The sequence below is a fragment of the Oryzias latipes genome, chromosome 7, assembly GCF_053564925.1.
Source record: "Oryzias latipes strain Hd-rR chromosome 7, Olatipes_Hd-rR_3.1".
NCBI lineage: Eukaryota > Metazoa > Chordata > Actinopteri > Beloniformes > Adrianichthyidae > Oryzias > Oryzias latipes.
Genome location: NC_136243.1, coordinates 19377100 through 19389749, shown reverse-complemented (window position 1 = coordinate 19389749; position 12650 = coordinate 19377100). Strand labels below are relative to the sequence as shown.

Here is a 12650-nt window from a genome sequence, read left to right as displayed (position 1 = left end):
ATTGGTTTTTAATGTCTTGTATTTAGGTTTAAGAGCATTTTGTGCAAATGTGTACTAAAAAGGTTCCCCAGGCCTACAGTTAGATTTTATTTTGAGATGCTGCTCTACAGTATAAACCATGTTAATACTCAAATAATCATAATAATTTAATTAATCTGTTGATTCACCATTTTTGATAGCAGTTTCAAGGCCAGTGGAAACGTTTTTTTAAATTCCAGAATCATTTTTTGCTTTGAGAATAACAACCACAAAACCATGATGACCACTTCATTGTATTGAGCTAAAGATGTTTAAAGAATTCAACCCATCTGGGAGGTCCAAAAAGTCAAAATTAACCATTTGTTTCTTAGGTCAGCTCTGATACTCTTGCAGTTTATGGTGCATGTTCAGTAGCAACGAGTGACTGGCCCAGTATTGTGAGATTGGATGTGGGTCATAGCATGCGCTCAGACAGGCCACTTCAGGGACACATGTCCCCTGCTCTACAGCTTTTTATGAACTGCCAGTAAGGACATAAGCCATCTCCACTAACCTAATATTTATAGTCCTCACTCCCAACCGACTGCACAGTAAACTGAACGTGTGTTTACACACTTCATCTCGTCTTTATCTATGTTTCTGTCTTTGCTGACTGTGAGCATAGATATTACTAAACCATGGCTCTGCTTGCTGTAAGTATTATGCTACGTTCACAGTGGGTATGTGATGTACGTTCTAGAACGTTCTGAATGCGCAATCTTAAATGTGCTTTTTAGCCCACTCTGGACAAGGAGGGAGGGGCTTCTTCTTCTTTTACATTGCTGCTGTTGGTGCGAAGCGGTCCAAATCTTGCTCCAGGCTTTTTTTTCCACAAAGCTTTATTTCAATATGTTAAAGACTGGGTGTCATATAATCCCAACCTGGCACAAACCACAGGTATAACTGTCTCCTTCATGTACAATTTTCAAATATTTGGGAATTCCGTCAATTAAAAAGGATGCCATCCATACATCACTACCAAATCTGAGTCCCTGACTGATCAAAGTTCCACCTGGTTTTACTTGCAACATGCATTCAATGGCAGCGTGTTTTGTATGTAGAGTCTAAAAAAGGTTGTAGAAACATGTGTAGCAGCGCCTGAATGCAAGTGTTTTGAACGCAGAAGCCCAAAACGCGCGTTTACATAGACTTTACTTTGGAAGGGGTTGCTTGTCAGCACATTGGAGAAGGCGGTCTGCATGTAACTTTACACCCTGTAGAAACAGTAGCTACTTTTAGAAATTCTGATTTTGATGAGCAACAATAAGCACATCAGAAATTCCAGTATTTTCATTATTTTGAAGTTTGTGCTATTTTTTGTGTGGTTGCTTCAATATAAGGACCTAACAGTATCTTTAATTGTTTTTCTTTTATACATTGAAAAAAATCATATTAAGACTTAATCAATCTGACAAGTAAGGAAGTTAGGATTATGGCATTCCTCGTTCAAACTGCATGAATCTGTTTTAGAAGAAGAATTATCAGATTTAGCTGAGTTACCAAGCAAAGTTTACATGGCTAAGGGCTCCTGAAACTACACACTGTAAAAGCCTGGGGGTTGTCTTTATTTTATTGGTCATCTTCATCAGAAGGTGCAATTCTTACTCTTCACTAGTTGGACAACCTTGGGATCTCTTCATCTGTCCTTCTCTGTTTTATGATAGAACAATATCTTATCAGTCTGGACTTGTGTGTCAAGCTTTTATGTACTCAAGAAACATAAACTGTAGCTTAAACTGTAAAACATCACAGTTGCTTTCCATACCGCTTTAATATCCCAAAGTTTTTTGATCTAGTCTATAATTTTGTTTTACTTTTTTTATTTATTTGCTTTTATAGAGCAGTTATATAAAAATGGCTTCGCAGAGTTGATACAGAAACAAGCCTGAGAATTTAAAAACTGGAAGCAGTGAACATGGATGTTTGGATCGATAAAGACACTTCTCTACTAAAACTCTAACAAATGAATTGGCTAAGCTGTTAATTAGCCCTTGTTAAATCTATATTGTGTTTTGTGTAGCTCATATAGAGTCCTATATACAGTGTAGCAGCACACTGAGACAGACGTACTGTAGTGGCATACTGACAGAGACGAGGCCACGCTAGCAAAGATTCCTTTATCCTTTTAGCAGTGCTTAGATCAGTACCACTCACACGTCTTTAGACTCACGCAAACATGCTCACATGCAGCCTCTTGCATTGAGAAACAGACAGATGCCCTAGAAAAAGACGCTGCCAGCTTAGAATGAAGGATGGTTTCCTGCACAAACCACAGATCCCATTCGCTGTGGTTTTCTCGCCGGAGTTTGTTTTGTTGTCAAATAGTGAGAAGGGAGAATAAAGACAGTATGAGTTGAAGGCAGAGGCAGGGATTTCACACGCCCATTAGGTGATTGTTTTTCCTGTTGTGCAGGCCATGTGTCTGCACCGTATTTATCCTCTTTCACTCTCTTCCTCTTTTCTCTGTGAGGTTCCTCCATTTGGCTGATGCTCCCTGTCACCGCAGCCTGGTGCATCCTCTCTTCCTGTCCCTCAGAGAACACAGTGAATGTTAATGCTGGTACTGATTAGACCTTGTGCATTTTTGTGTTGAAAACTTTGTATTTTTAGAAGGGCTGAAAAAAGCTTTGTTTGTGATTAAAAAAAATGTGTTTTGGCCTCTTTATAAGTAAAAATTTGCAGATTGAGGTGCATCAAAGAACTGAGCTACATAAAAAATGGAGAAGGGTTTATAGGTGCTTTAAAAGTGCGGACAAGACAGTGAAGATTTACTTTATTCATCCCACATTAAATTACAGAGAACCAATCGGAGGGTACTGTGCTGCCGATTTATTCATTCTCTTTAAAATCTGTATTATTCTGCGCTCTGTGTCACACAATTAGACGGATTTCTTTCAACAGCCAAATGTTATTTCAGCAAAAACAGTACAGAAAAACTTAAAGCCTCATGTATTTGCTGCTTAACACGTAACTATATTATTATTAAGTGCAGTGCCCATTATGTGGATTTGCAAATGTCCATCATTGTATTTCAATGTATGCATGTGATGTTAACATCCAGCACAAAAACTGACATTAAATTTAGCAGACACTCTGGACCTGCAAGAAATCAATCATAAGTTAAAAATCCAAGTTTTCCAGCCATGCCCTCTTTGACTTAGCAGAACTTTGTAAAAGCCAGAGGAAACAGCTTTACCCATTGTTTTTTGAAAAATATGTTGCAAATAGATCCAAAGTAATAGATATTTCTGTTGAATGGCTGCACTACAGTCATGCAGCCCAGAAAGAAGTGAATGAGCTTGAAATAAAGCCAACTTTTTATAGTTTTGTGCAATAAATACCCAAAGATAATAGGTGGTTATACGACTTGAAGGCTACAGAATCATTTGGTCTTCTCATAATCTACAGTTCTTGCAATACTTTTAAATACTTGAGATGTTACATTTCGTGTTTAACTGTTATACATTTGAATAACAATTCATTGTTTTTGTAGCAATTTGATGATTAATAGTAAATGTATATGTAAAAAGAATTCTACAAAAAATGTATGAACTACAAGTCTTGAACAACAAAATAGAGACTGCTTTTCAGAATTTCAGTTTGACAATATGTTAATTGGTGGATGTTTGTTCATCTCAGTCCTTGTGTAAAAAATATGAGTCCAAAAAGAAGAAAAATTAGTAAAACTTTATGAAATAATATTAGATGTCCTTATAAGGTGAACAGTGGAAATCCTTATAGATCAGACCAAATTTTAAAAAATTTAAAAAGCAAAACAAAGCACAGCAAAATAACACTAAAACGATCAACTAAAAAAAAAAAAAAAAAGATTACGTATGCAAACAGAAGTTTAATGTATAGGTTGCTGGTTAATTGATAATAGTCTAAGTAGACTAAGCAGACATCTAATTTGAATATGTCTATCTGTTTGTTAAAGGTTCTTGCATTTTCCCCCGTCATCGCATCAGCAGACTCAGACAGGAGCTTGCAGCTAAACTTCTGCTCACTGACTCACCAGGGCAGCTGAAGCTGTCTGTGTCCCACAGCTTTCATTGTAATATGTCTTTGGTTTTCTATTTATGTATTTAAAAAATTCAAAATTTAGATATATTCAAAATTTTGCCATTACTTATTATTGGCACTGTGTCACAACCATAGACATATATGTAAGGAAACACCTCAATTCTCATGCCAACAAAATCTTTATTACTGTAATGGAGGAGTAAAGTATTTTCAATTTATATATTTTTTTTTAAGTATTGGTTAGGACTTTTCAATAGTAGCACCTGAATGACACTTAATCTCTTAGGCTTTGCAAAAAATGTACCTAATAATTTACACATTTTGCCAAAAGCTGCTTATATTTTTGTGACTTAAATAATACAACTTTTTATCAGAAGTCGTATCAACATATCATAGACAGAATTTCTGTTTTAAAACTGGAAATAGAATCTGCGGCATATTAGTTTATACCTGCCATTGTTTCCCTTATTCCCACACAAAGTTCTAACATTTGCTGGATTTAAAAACAAATGCACAAACCAGTGACAAGTTTGTTGTCAGCAGAGACTCTGCTGGCTTCAGGAAGATTTGTATGTTTGATAGCTGAAGGAGATCCTGTGCAGGCTTAGAACTTGGCATTGAGTATCAGTCTCTGAAACAGAGATGTCAAAAGCAGACAAAAAAAGAACTGAAAAGAAATGGTGAGCCTGTCAGTCTTTCTGGTTTTTCCAACGCTTATTACTAGCAGTATTATGAATGGAGAAGCATATTTTCTGTATCATTTTGATGATGATGTGGTTAATGTTAAAGAATTACAGCACATTAAGTTACATGAAAAATCTCAACAACTGCAAACTACCTGTGAAAAGTTTTTGGCTCAGGCTGAAAATATGCCTTTTTTCCATCTAATTTGATGCAACATATATCTTTGCTTTATTCAATTTATTTGCTTTAATAGCAGTTTGCATCAGTGGCTCTTTGGGGTAATTTAATGCATTCAGTAGCAAGCATGACAAATTCTAACTAAGTATTCAAATATTGTTTCAAACTATGACAAGTCGATTGATTATTATCTTTTTTATTATTATTTTATTTAATTTTACTTGCATGTCATTTTACCTTTTGGACATAACAAATAATTTAAGAATATTTTTTTCTATGATGGATCAGGAGCAGATAATAGTTGAAAAAGCTCTCTTTTGTACTGCAGTAACTGAAATGGGTGGGTCAGTCTCCCTGCTGCGCTCTTCTGATGCATCCAATTGCAGACAAATAGATCCATCTACGTTTTCATTGTCCTTATTCGAACTGGCATCTGACTCCAAACTGAACTGCTGGAAATCTCCAATATTGCTCAGCGGAAGGTTCCTTACACGCCAACAGTCCTGCACACAACTCAGGGCGAATTTCTGAGGAGCTTCTCGTGCTCTGCATAAACTATAACCTTAAAAACGACACAAGTTGTTTCAATTTGACAAAAAAAAGTATAATCATGATTAAAAGACCATTGGGAATGCTTTTAAAATGGATACAAATATAGTTGGAGTGGGACTTAAAGCTCAAAACTGAAAACCCCAGTTTATTTCATTGCTCTGGTTTTTCCTGCTGTGGTCATATTTACTTTAGGAAACATAAAATATTATATATTCCCAGATCTTTTAATAACACTACTGTTACCAAGGTACTTTATAGCTTCCAAAGCAAAATTCTCAGCATTATTACCAGTGTCAGCAAGTGACATAGAATTATTATTTTTTTGTAGTCACTTCCATAGAGTAGCAGTTATATTGTGTAAAACACAACCTTTTTTTGTTCCTTGTTCTGGTTTGTATTAATAATGTGAGGGACAGCAGAAAAGTTAGAAACTTAAGAGTGACTGAAGGCCAGCCAAACAAAAAAAACAGTGTTTCCAAAAGCAAAGTGGTTTCAAGTTTTGACAATGTGGAAGTTTCAATGAGCTCGGCCTCGTGTTGTGAGAGTAAAAAGGCAAGATTAAGTAACAGAAACTTAAGTTGTGTTTTTGTTCAATGTGGCCATAGAGTTCCCACCTCAAATCTTGACCTGAAGAAAAGACAACAAGGCAGCACACACAAAACGGAAGAACCATAGCAGCTGCAAATGCCCTCAGGGAGATAGTGTGTAGGTAAACAAGGAAGCTACGGACTGCTGCATGTCAAGTTTGACTTAGATCTGTCAATAAACAGCTTTCTCTCTTGAGCATAAGGGCTGTCTTCTCAGAGATACTTAAGCTCAAACAAACTGTGCATTTGTTGTTTACTGATCATGGAAAGGAGCTTCTGTCAGACCCTGAAAACTGTTGGAAGTTAAACCTGAGGTCATTTTTTTGTTTGACAAAGTAACCATGGTCTGTTTTATTATTCTAAAAGAAATCATTTAAAATGACTCAATTAGTCATCTTGCAGTAAGAAAGCAAACATTTTTTTCTGCTCAAATTCTGTTAGATGGTAAAAAAAAATATTACCCTGCGTAAGTATTTTTTATAAAGTCAAGTTGCAAAGAAGAATGTGATACTTAATAAAACATGATGAATAATGTTAACTGTCATTCTATTAAAGGTTTTAACCAGTCTCTAAAAAGTGAATTTAAATAGCTTCTGTCTGACCTGTTTATTAAAATCTAATTTATTAATTAGAAAATGTTGTTTCATTATAAAAGCATAGTACGGCCAAGGCAAGTTGAGCATAACAAAAATATGAAGGGATTAAGTCTTGGCATGACCTTTAGTTATTTTGTATAGTACAGTTTCAAATAATGCAATCCCTCATTTTGACTTTATTTCAACGCATCAAAGTTTGGTGGAATTTGGAGGATTGGCTAATAAAGTTACTGTATCTAACAGAATCATCAAACCTCCATCTGTCTGATTTAAAATAACATTTCAAAGTATCACTTAAGTTGAAAACATTACAAATCATCATAATATTTACTTAAATGCTGATTCTTTAACTGATTCTTTTAAAAAAAAACAGCTGAGGAAATGCTTGATTTGTTTACTCTGATGTCTTTTGGTTGGGTATTTGTTAAACTCCGATGTACACAAAGTAGGAGTGTAATGACATACTTTAACATCAAAGCATCTAAGCCAATCAAATACCCAACACCTAAATAAATGGTCAGTATAAGGAAAATACTTAAGAAAATCCTACATACCAATGACAATGACAATACATAACAATGATTGATTTTATGCTTTTTGCTTTGTAAAGAACTTTAAGATAACCAATGGATGTGGATAAAAAATGTTCAATAAACTTTATTGATAAAAAAGTCTACATTTGCAATCAATAGCAAGCATGACATAAGCTATGTAAGTATTCACAGCAACATTCAAATATTGTTTCAAACTTCTGTCTCAAAATTCTGTGAGGTGTTACCACTGACTGGAGACAGAATTGATCATTTGTGACTCCTGGTGTCGGTGCATTATGATTCCAAGTGGAAGTTGTTATAGATGTATCGATTGATTGATTAATTGATTGATTGATTGTTTGATTCATTGATTGATTGATTGATTCATTCATTCATTCTTTCATTCTGGTTAAGTTGGTTATACTTTGAATCCATTAAAAATAAACATAGTATACTGGACATGACTGGGTGATACTTCACATCTGTCACCCGTATGGCACATCTGCTCATTCAAGTCTTGGTTTTTACTAAGTCAAAAAAGCACTAAAACTTCAGCCATCGTTGTCTGCTATTAGTTTGATAATTAATCTACTTTTCAAAATGAAAAAAAAATCAGACTGATAATCACTGACCTCAACAATAGATCACATGAGGTCAGAGGAGAAAAATGAATGGATTTCGATTAACTTAAATTCAAATGTTGACTTTGTCTTATCAGCTTTTCTGGTTGTGGTTTCCTCGTTCCAAATAATGTCAAAAATGTTTTATTTTATTTTTGCATTTCAGTCCACAAACGAGAAGCCTTAATTAATTTTAAGCTAAAAGGATTTTGCTGTACAGTATAAGAACAGACAGCATTAAATTCAATAATTGTTGCTGCTCAGCAATGCAGTCAAATAAGACAGTGCAGCTTTACCAGGCAATAACAGAATGCATCTTAATTTCCAGCTGCATACTTTATACAAAAACCTGCATGAAGAAAACAGGAGTTCTGTGTTGCTTAAGGTGAAAGCAATAATGACTTTGCAAAATACCGCAAGATACATGTTCTTCTACCCCTTGATTTTATTTCCTGATATAATATGTGCAGACACTATGTTCAGACTTCTAGTTTTGACAGAGAAACATGATGAGCATGTCCTTGCTGAAAGATACCTCTGTCTTCTTGTTTGGTCATAAAAACTCCTGCTAATTATTTCTTTTTCATTTTTACAGGTACAACTCGCCCCCCTCGAGACGGGGAGGTCCCAGGAGTGGATTACAACTTCCTGTCTGTAGAAGACTTTCTACAATTGGAGGACAGTGGCACACTACTAGAAGTAGGAACTTATGAAGGTGAGGATGATGATGACGGTTCATGAGACCCATGGTAACACGGTTACTTCCGTTCTTCGCGGATGCAGTAAGAAGTGCAACCATCAGGTTGCATTTTATTGTACATGCAGTTATCCAGGAGACAGCAAATCCTTTCATATCTGCTCCACTCACAAATGCAAAAAGTATAGTGTGCAGAGCTAAGTCTCTGCTCTGTCTGTGTGTAAACATGCATTTGTTTGTGAGGCTGAGCGTGCAATTGTTTGTTGGACCGTGTCACGCACGATAAGTCTGACTTGTCTGTGTGTTTGCATGTGTGTGTGTGTGTCAGATTGTGCACAGAAGCTGGGAGAGAATGTTAGGACATTAATCTGCTTGGCACTGGCTTTGCTGTGTGTTGGCACGTTCCTCCCTTTCACACAGACAATGTCAAATACCTGTCAACGGGAGTCTGTGGCCAGCCAGAAACCGGAGGGAGACTAAAACACAGCATCCAAGTTTACCCTTAAATGACTGTTAGAAGACTTTAAATGAAAACCTTAATGAGTTAACAAGAGTCTTCATTGTTTTTATTCTACAAAATGTTTGTAGAGTAAATATGAGACAACCTTTTTTTATAACTGATTATTTGGTTTTGGGAAATTGAACCTACATTTAAAAAAAAATCTTCAGTCATAAGGCCATCTCCCGTACTTTGTTTTACTTTGTGTGTACAGTATTAGGTCATTTTTTTAATACTTACATTTTTATGCCTGATATATATTCACTTTCCTAATCAAGCCTTGTCCAAGAAAAGTTTTGAATAGATTTTAAACATAAAAAGTTACTAGGATTATTTTAGTCAGATTTGATCTACTGTCTTGCTCTAAGGTTGAACCGCTCAGATAAAATGTGTCTGCATTCTCAAATTGAAAAGAGAAAGCTTTTAATACCCCAGCAGCTGCTTGTCAGTATTGTACATTTTTTCTTACCATAAAACTAGGAGTGGCTCCTCAGTCTTTCATTTCTCTGTGCCCCTGTACTGATGTTTTTATCCCTGACTCCCCCTCTCTGTCTCATTCCTCCTCTTTCTCTGCCCGTCTCAAGCATGCTAATGTCCTTGTTGTTGCCTAGGTAACTATTATGGGACCCCCAAGCCGCCAAGGCAGCCCATCATTGGGACTGTGACTCTCAATGATGCAGGCTCCTATCGGTCCACCCCGAAACGCACAAAGTCCTACAATGACATGCAAAGCGCCCGCGTAGTGCCTGCTGATGAGGATGATGACGATCAGGCCACGGAAATGAACAACAGTTTTACAGGTGAGGGCATCACTCCTTTTTTGCTCTGTTTGATGAAGTTTCTCGGCTTTGGTGCTTGCATGTTCAGTTTTTGCCATCTGTGCTGCCTTTGTAATGCACTGTTTGCCTCTTTTGGAGAGGGTGTATGTATGAGTGCATGATGAGGAGGGGAGAAGGAGTGAGACGGTGCGTGTATGTTTGTAATTCTCTCCTCTGCTGAACACTGATGAGTGTCTGTCAGTTACATCATGTCTTACTAAGGAAGATTTTTTTGTAAGCCTCCTAACACTGCCATCTACCTGTGAGGAGGTGTATGGCATAGAAATACTAGAATTCTGGTCTGCCACTGCATTTATATTTGTTCTCTCTAAGTAACCACTCTCAACTCTTTTTCTGCCTCTATTTTGATTTCATTTGGCATTTTTCTAATGCATGAATTTCTGCTGTATCCTCCAGTGCTATAAACCTCTTAAGTAAATGCTGGAGAATTTGAGATCATATTCAAAGTGCCAGTTTCAGAACAAAAGAGTTTTCTTTGCTTCTGAGAGCTCCAGCCTGTTTGGGGGGCAATAGATGGCATTTATTTTCTCCCTGCACCCCTACCAGTGTTAAAGTTGCTTTTGATCAGCCCTGAAAGGCCCACAGAGGTGGTAGAAAATATCTGGGCACAAGTGGGGAGCTGAATAATAATGGGGGTTGGGTTAGCTTTGGAAAAAGAGGCTTATGGGCGCCGAGGTAAAACGCATAGGGGTCAAATAGAATTAGGGAAAGACTGTTGCTGAAGGAATTAGCTTTTTTTGTTGTTGTTATCTTTAGGTTACATGCAAAGAAAAGCAAAAGTCTGGGCTTTTTAATAGGAGCTGGAGTTGCATGATGTGTCCTGGGAGTTTGCAGAGGGAGCATGACTCTCTTTTCTGGGTTTTGCATGCCGACAACCTAAACAGAGTTTGTTCCTTCGTGTTGTTTTTTCTGTGTGTTACCCAGGATCCTTAGTGCGTAGCCTCTTTCCCTCTCCTTTGCTGTGCACAGGAAACCCTAACGACCAGGACGAGAGCCGTGGCGGCATCCTACGGCCATACCCTGCACGTGACAATGTTTTATCCTGTGGTCTGAACAATGCAGCCGCCCCCACAGCAGAAAGTGGTCAGCAGACACTTGCAGAACCACAGGTCTCTCCAGAGGACCCACTGGGACTGCTGCCTGAAAATTGGGAGATGGCCTACACAGAGAATGGAGAACTTTATTTCATAGAGTATGTATTCACAACATGTACAGTTAAAAATGTATAGTGAGCTTGTTTTCTTTTCGTCCAAAACTGTCACAGTGGTTTGTTTTTCACTGTGATTTAGGCCTCACCTGTTAGCCTACCCAGCCCTTTAGAGTGTCAGTCTTTTCCTTTTAATCCCCGCATATCCCGATCTCAAAAGGAGATCACATCCTGATCAGCTGATCATCTCCACCTCTCTGTCCTTTCTGCAGCACAGCAACTGCACTCCACCACGACAGGGCCATGTATTTTTACAGCTTGTATGTTCAGTTCTGCTAGCACTAATCTACAGTATGTTCTTTATTACCAGTACAGGAAAAGACAGGTTGTTTATTTAAATGTAAACAATGTTGGTCTGTTCTTTGTAAAAATTGCTGACTTGTTTGGTTTTTGTTTTACTTTTTTTTATTTCAAGTTCTAATGCGTTTAAGCACCCCACATGGTGCTGCGATATGCCAGTGTGATTGTGGGCGCTGAATTATTTTGTTGTCTTTTTGTTTCCTTTCAGCCACAACACAAAAACCACATCATGGCTGGATCCCCGCTGCAGAGACAAAGCCTCCAGGCCTTTGGAGGAGTGTGAGGATGATGGTAAGCCTCTTTAAATCATTTCAGATAGAAATGTACAATTACACATCTGTTCAGTGGTTCAGGAACAGTAGGAGCTCTTTTTTTTTGATTGAATGATGGCATTAGGAATTTCTGGCTAAATTTTACTGCTTTTAATTGGTTTGATTAGTGTCTTTAATTTGGAATGTGATATATTTATTGCGCTGTCAGGGTGTAATGATTGACAAATAGCAAAACAGCACCATCGAGTGGTATAACAAAGATATGGCTTGTTTTGTTTTTCTCAAAAGATTCTGATTCACTGATCAGTTTTTGCATGTTTGTATATAGCATACGTTCACTTGTATACAAGAGCTGTTTATTTTTTGATCTCTGGATTTTCATTTCATTTCTCATTTATTCTTTCTTTTCTCATTCTGATCCAACTCTCTTCATCCGTTTTTTGTTTATTTTTGTCATTTCGTTTCATCTTGCTTTCAAATTGGAGAAGAAGGGATACATACAGAAGACCTGGAGAGTGATTTAGGTAAGGGTTATTTAGATTCTGCTGTAGAATAATGCACAGATTAAAAATGTTAACCGATTCCTTAAAAAAATACCCTGAGAAAGTGCTTGATGTGGTTATTCTGATGTCTGTTGGTTAGGTATTTGTTAAACTCTGATGTATACAAAGTAGGAGTGTAATTGTAACACACTTTAACATTAAAGCATCTAAGCTAATCAAAGTATAAGTTGCAACATCTTCTTATAATCACAAATGATAATAAATTATCATTGATCATTCAATTGATCAAATGATCAAATAATCATAAATTCTAAGCTAGAGATGATTCTGGGAAATGTTATAATTTAAATGCTATACTTTTCTATCTTTTTAATTAGAAAAAAAACTGTGGGAGAAAAAAGAACCACACATTAACAAGGAAATATTTACATCTAGATTCGTACAACAGATTATTTAACTGTAAGCAAGAAGGGAAGAAGAAGTGTGGGGGAATTCAAGGGAACTGTCTGTAAAAAATTGGAATTGTGTAGAAAAATAAGTGGA

At 36.7% G+C, this 12650-nt stretch overlaps 1 protein-coding gene across 22 annotated transcripts in view; it reads left to right on the top strand.

Moving 5' to 3' along the window:
* The window catches only part of LOC101168460 (membrane-associated guanylate kinase, WW and PDZ domain-containing protein 1), an 82972-nt gene that overhangs the window by 40013 nt on the left and 30309 nt on the right, over window positions 1-12650 (top strand). For 6 of the 22 annotated variants that reach the window (XM_078950500.1, XM_078950499.1, XM_078950511.1 and 3 more), the window contains 5 exons: window positions 8386-8505; window positions 9598-9786; window positions 10795-11017; window positions 11541-11623; window positions 12090-12128. In XM_078950500.1, coding sequence (XP_078806626.1) covers window positions 8386-8505; window positions 9598-9786; window positions 10795-11017; window positions 11541-11623; window positions 12090-12128 — 654 coding nt within the window. Of the gene's footprint in view, window positions 1-8385; window positions 8506-9597; window positions 9787-10749; window positions 11018-11540; window positions 11624-12089; window positions 12129-12650 lie in introns of all 22 variants that reach the window. The other 16 variants (XM_011477252.4, XM_078950509.1, XM_020704743.3 and 13 more) reach the window with 3 other exon arrangements.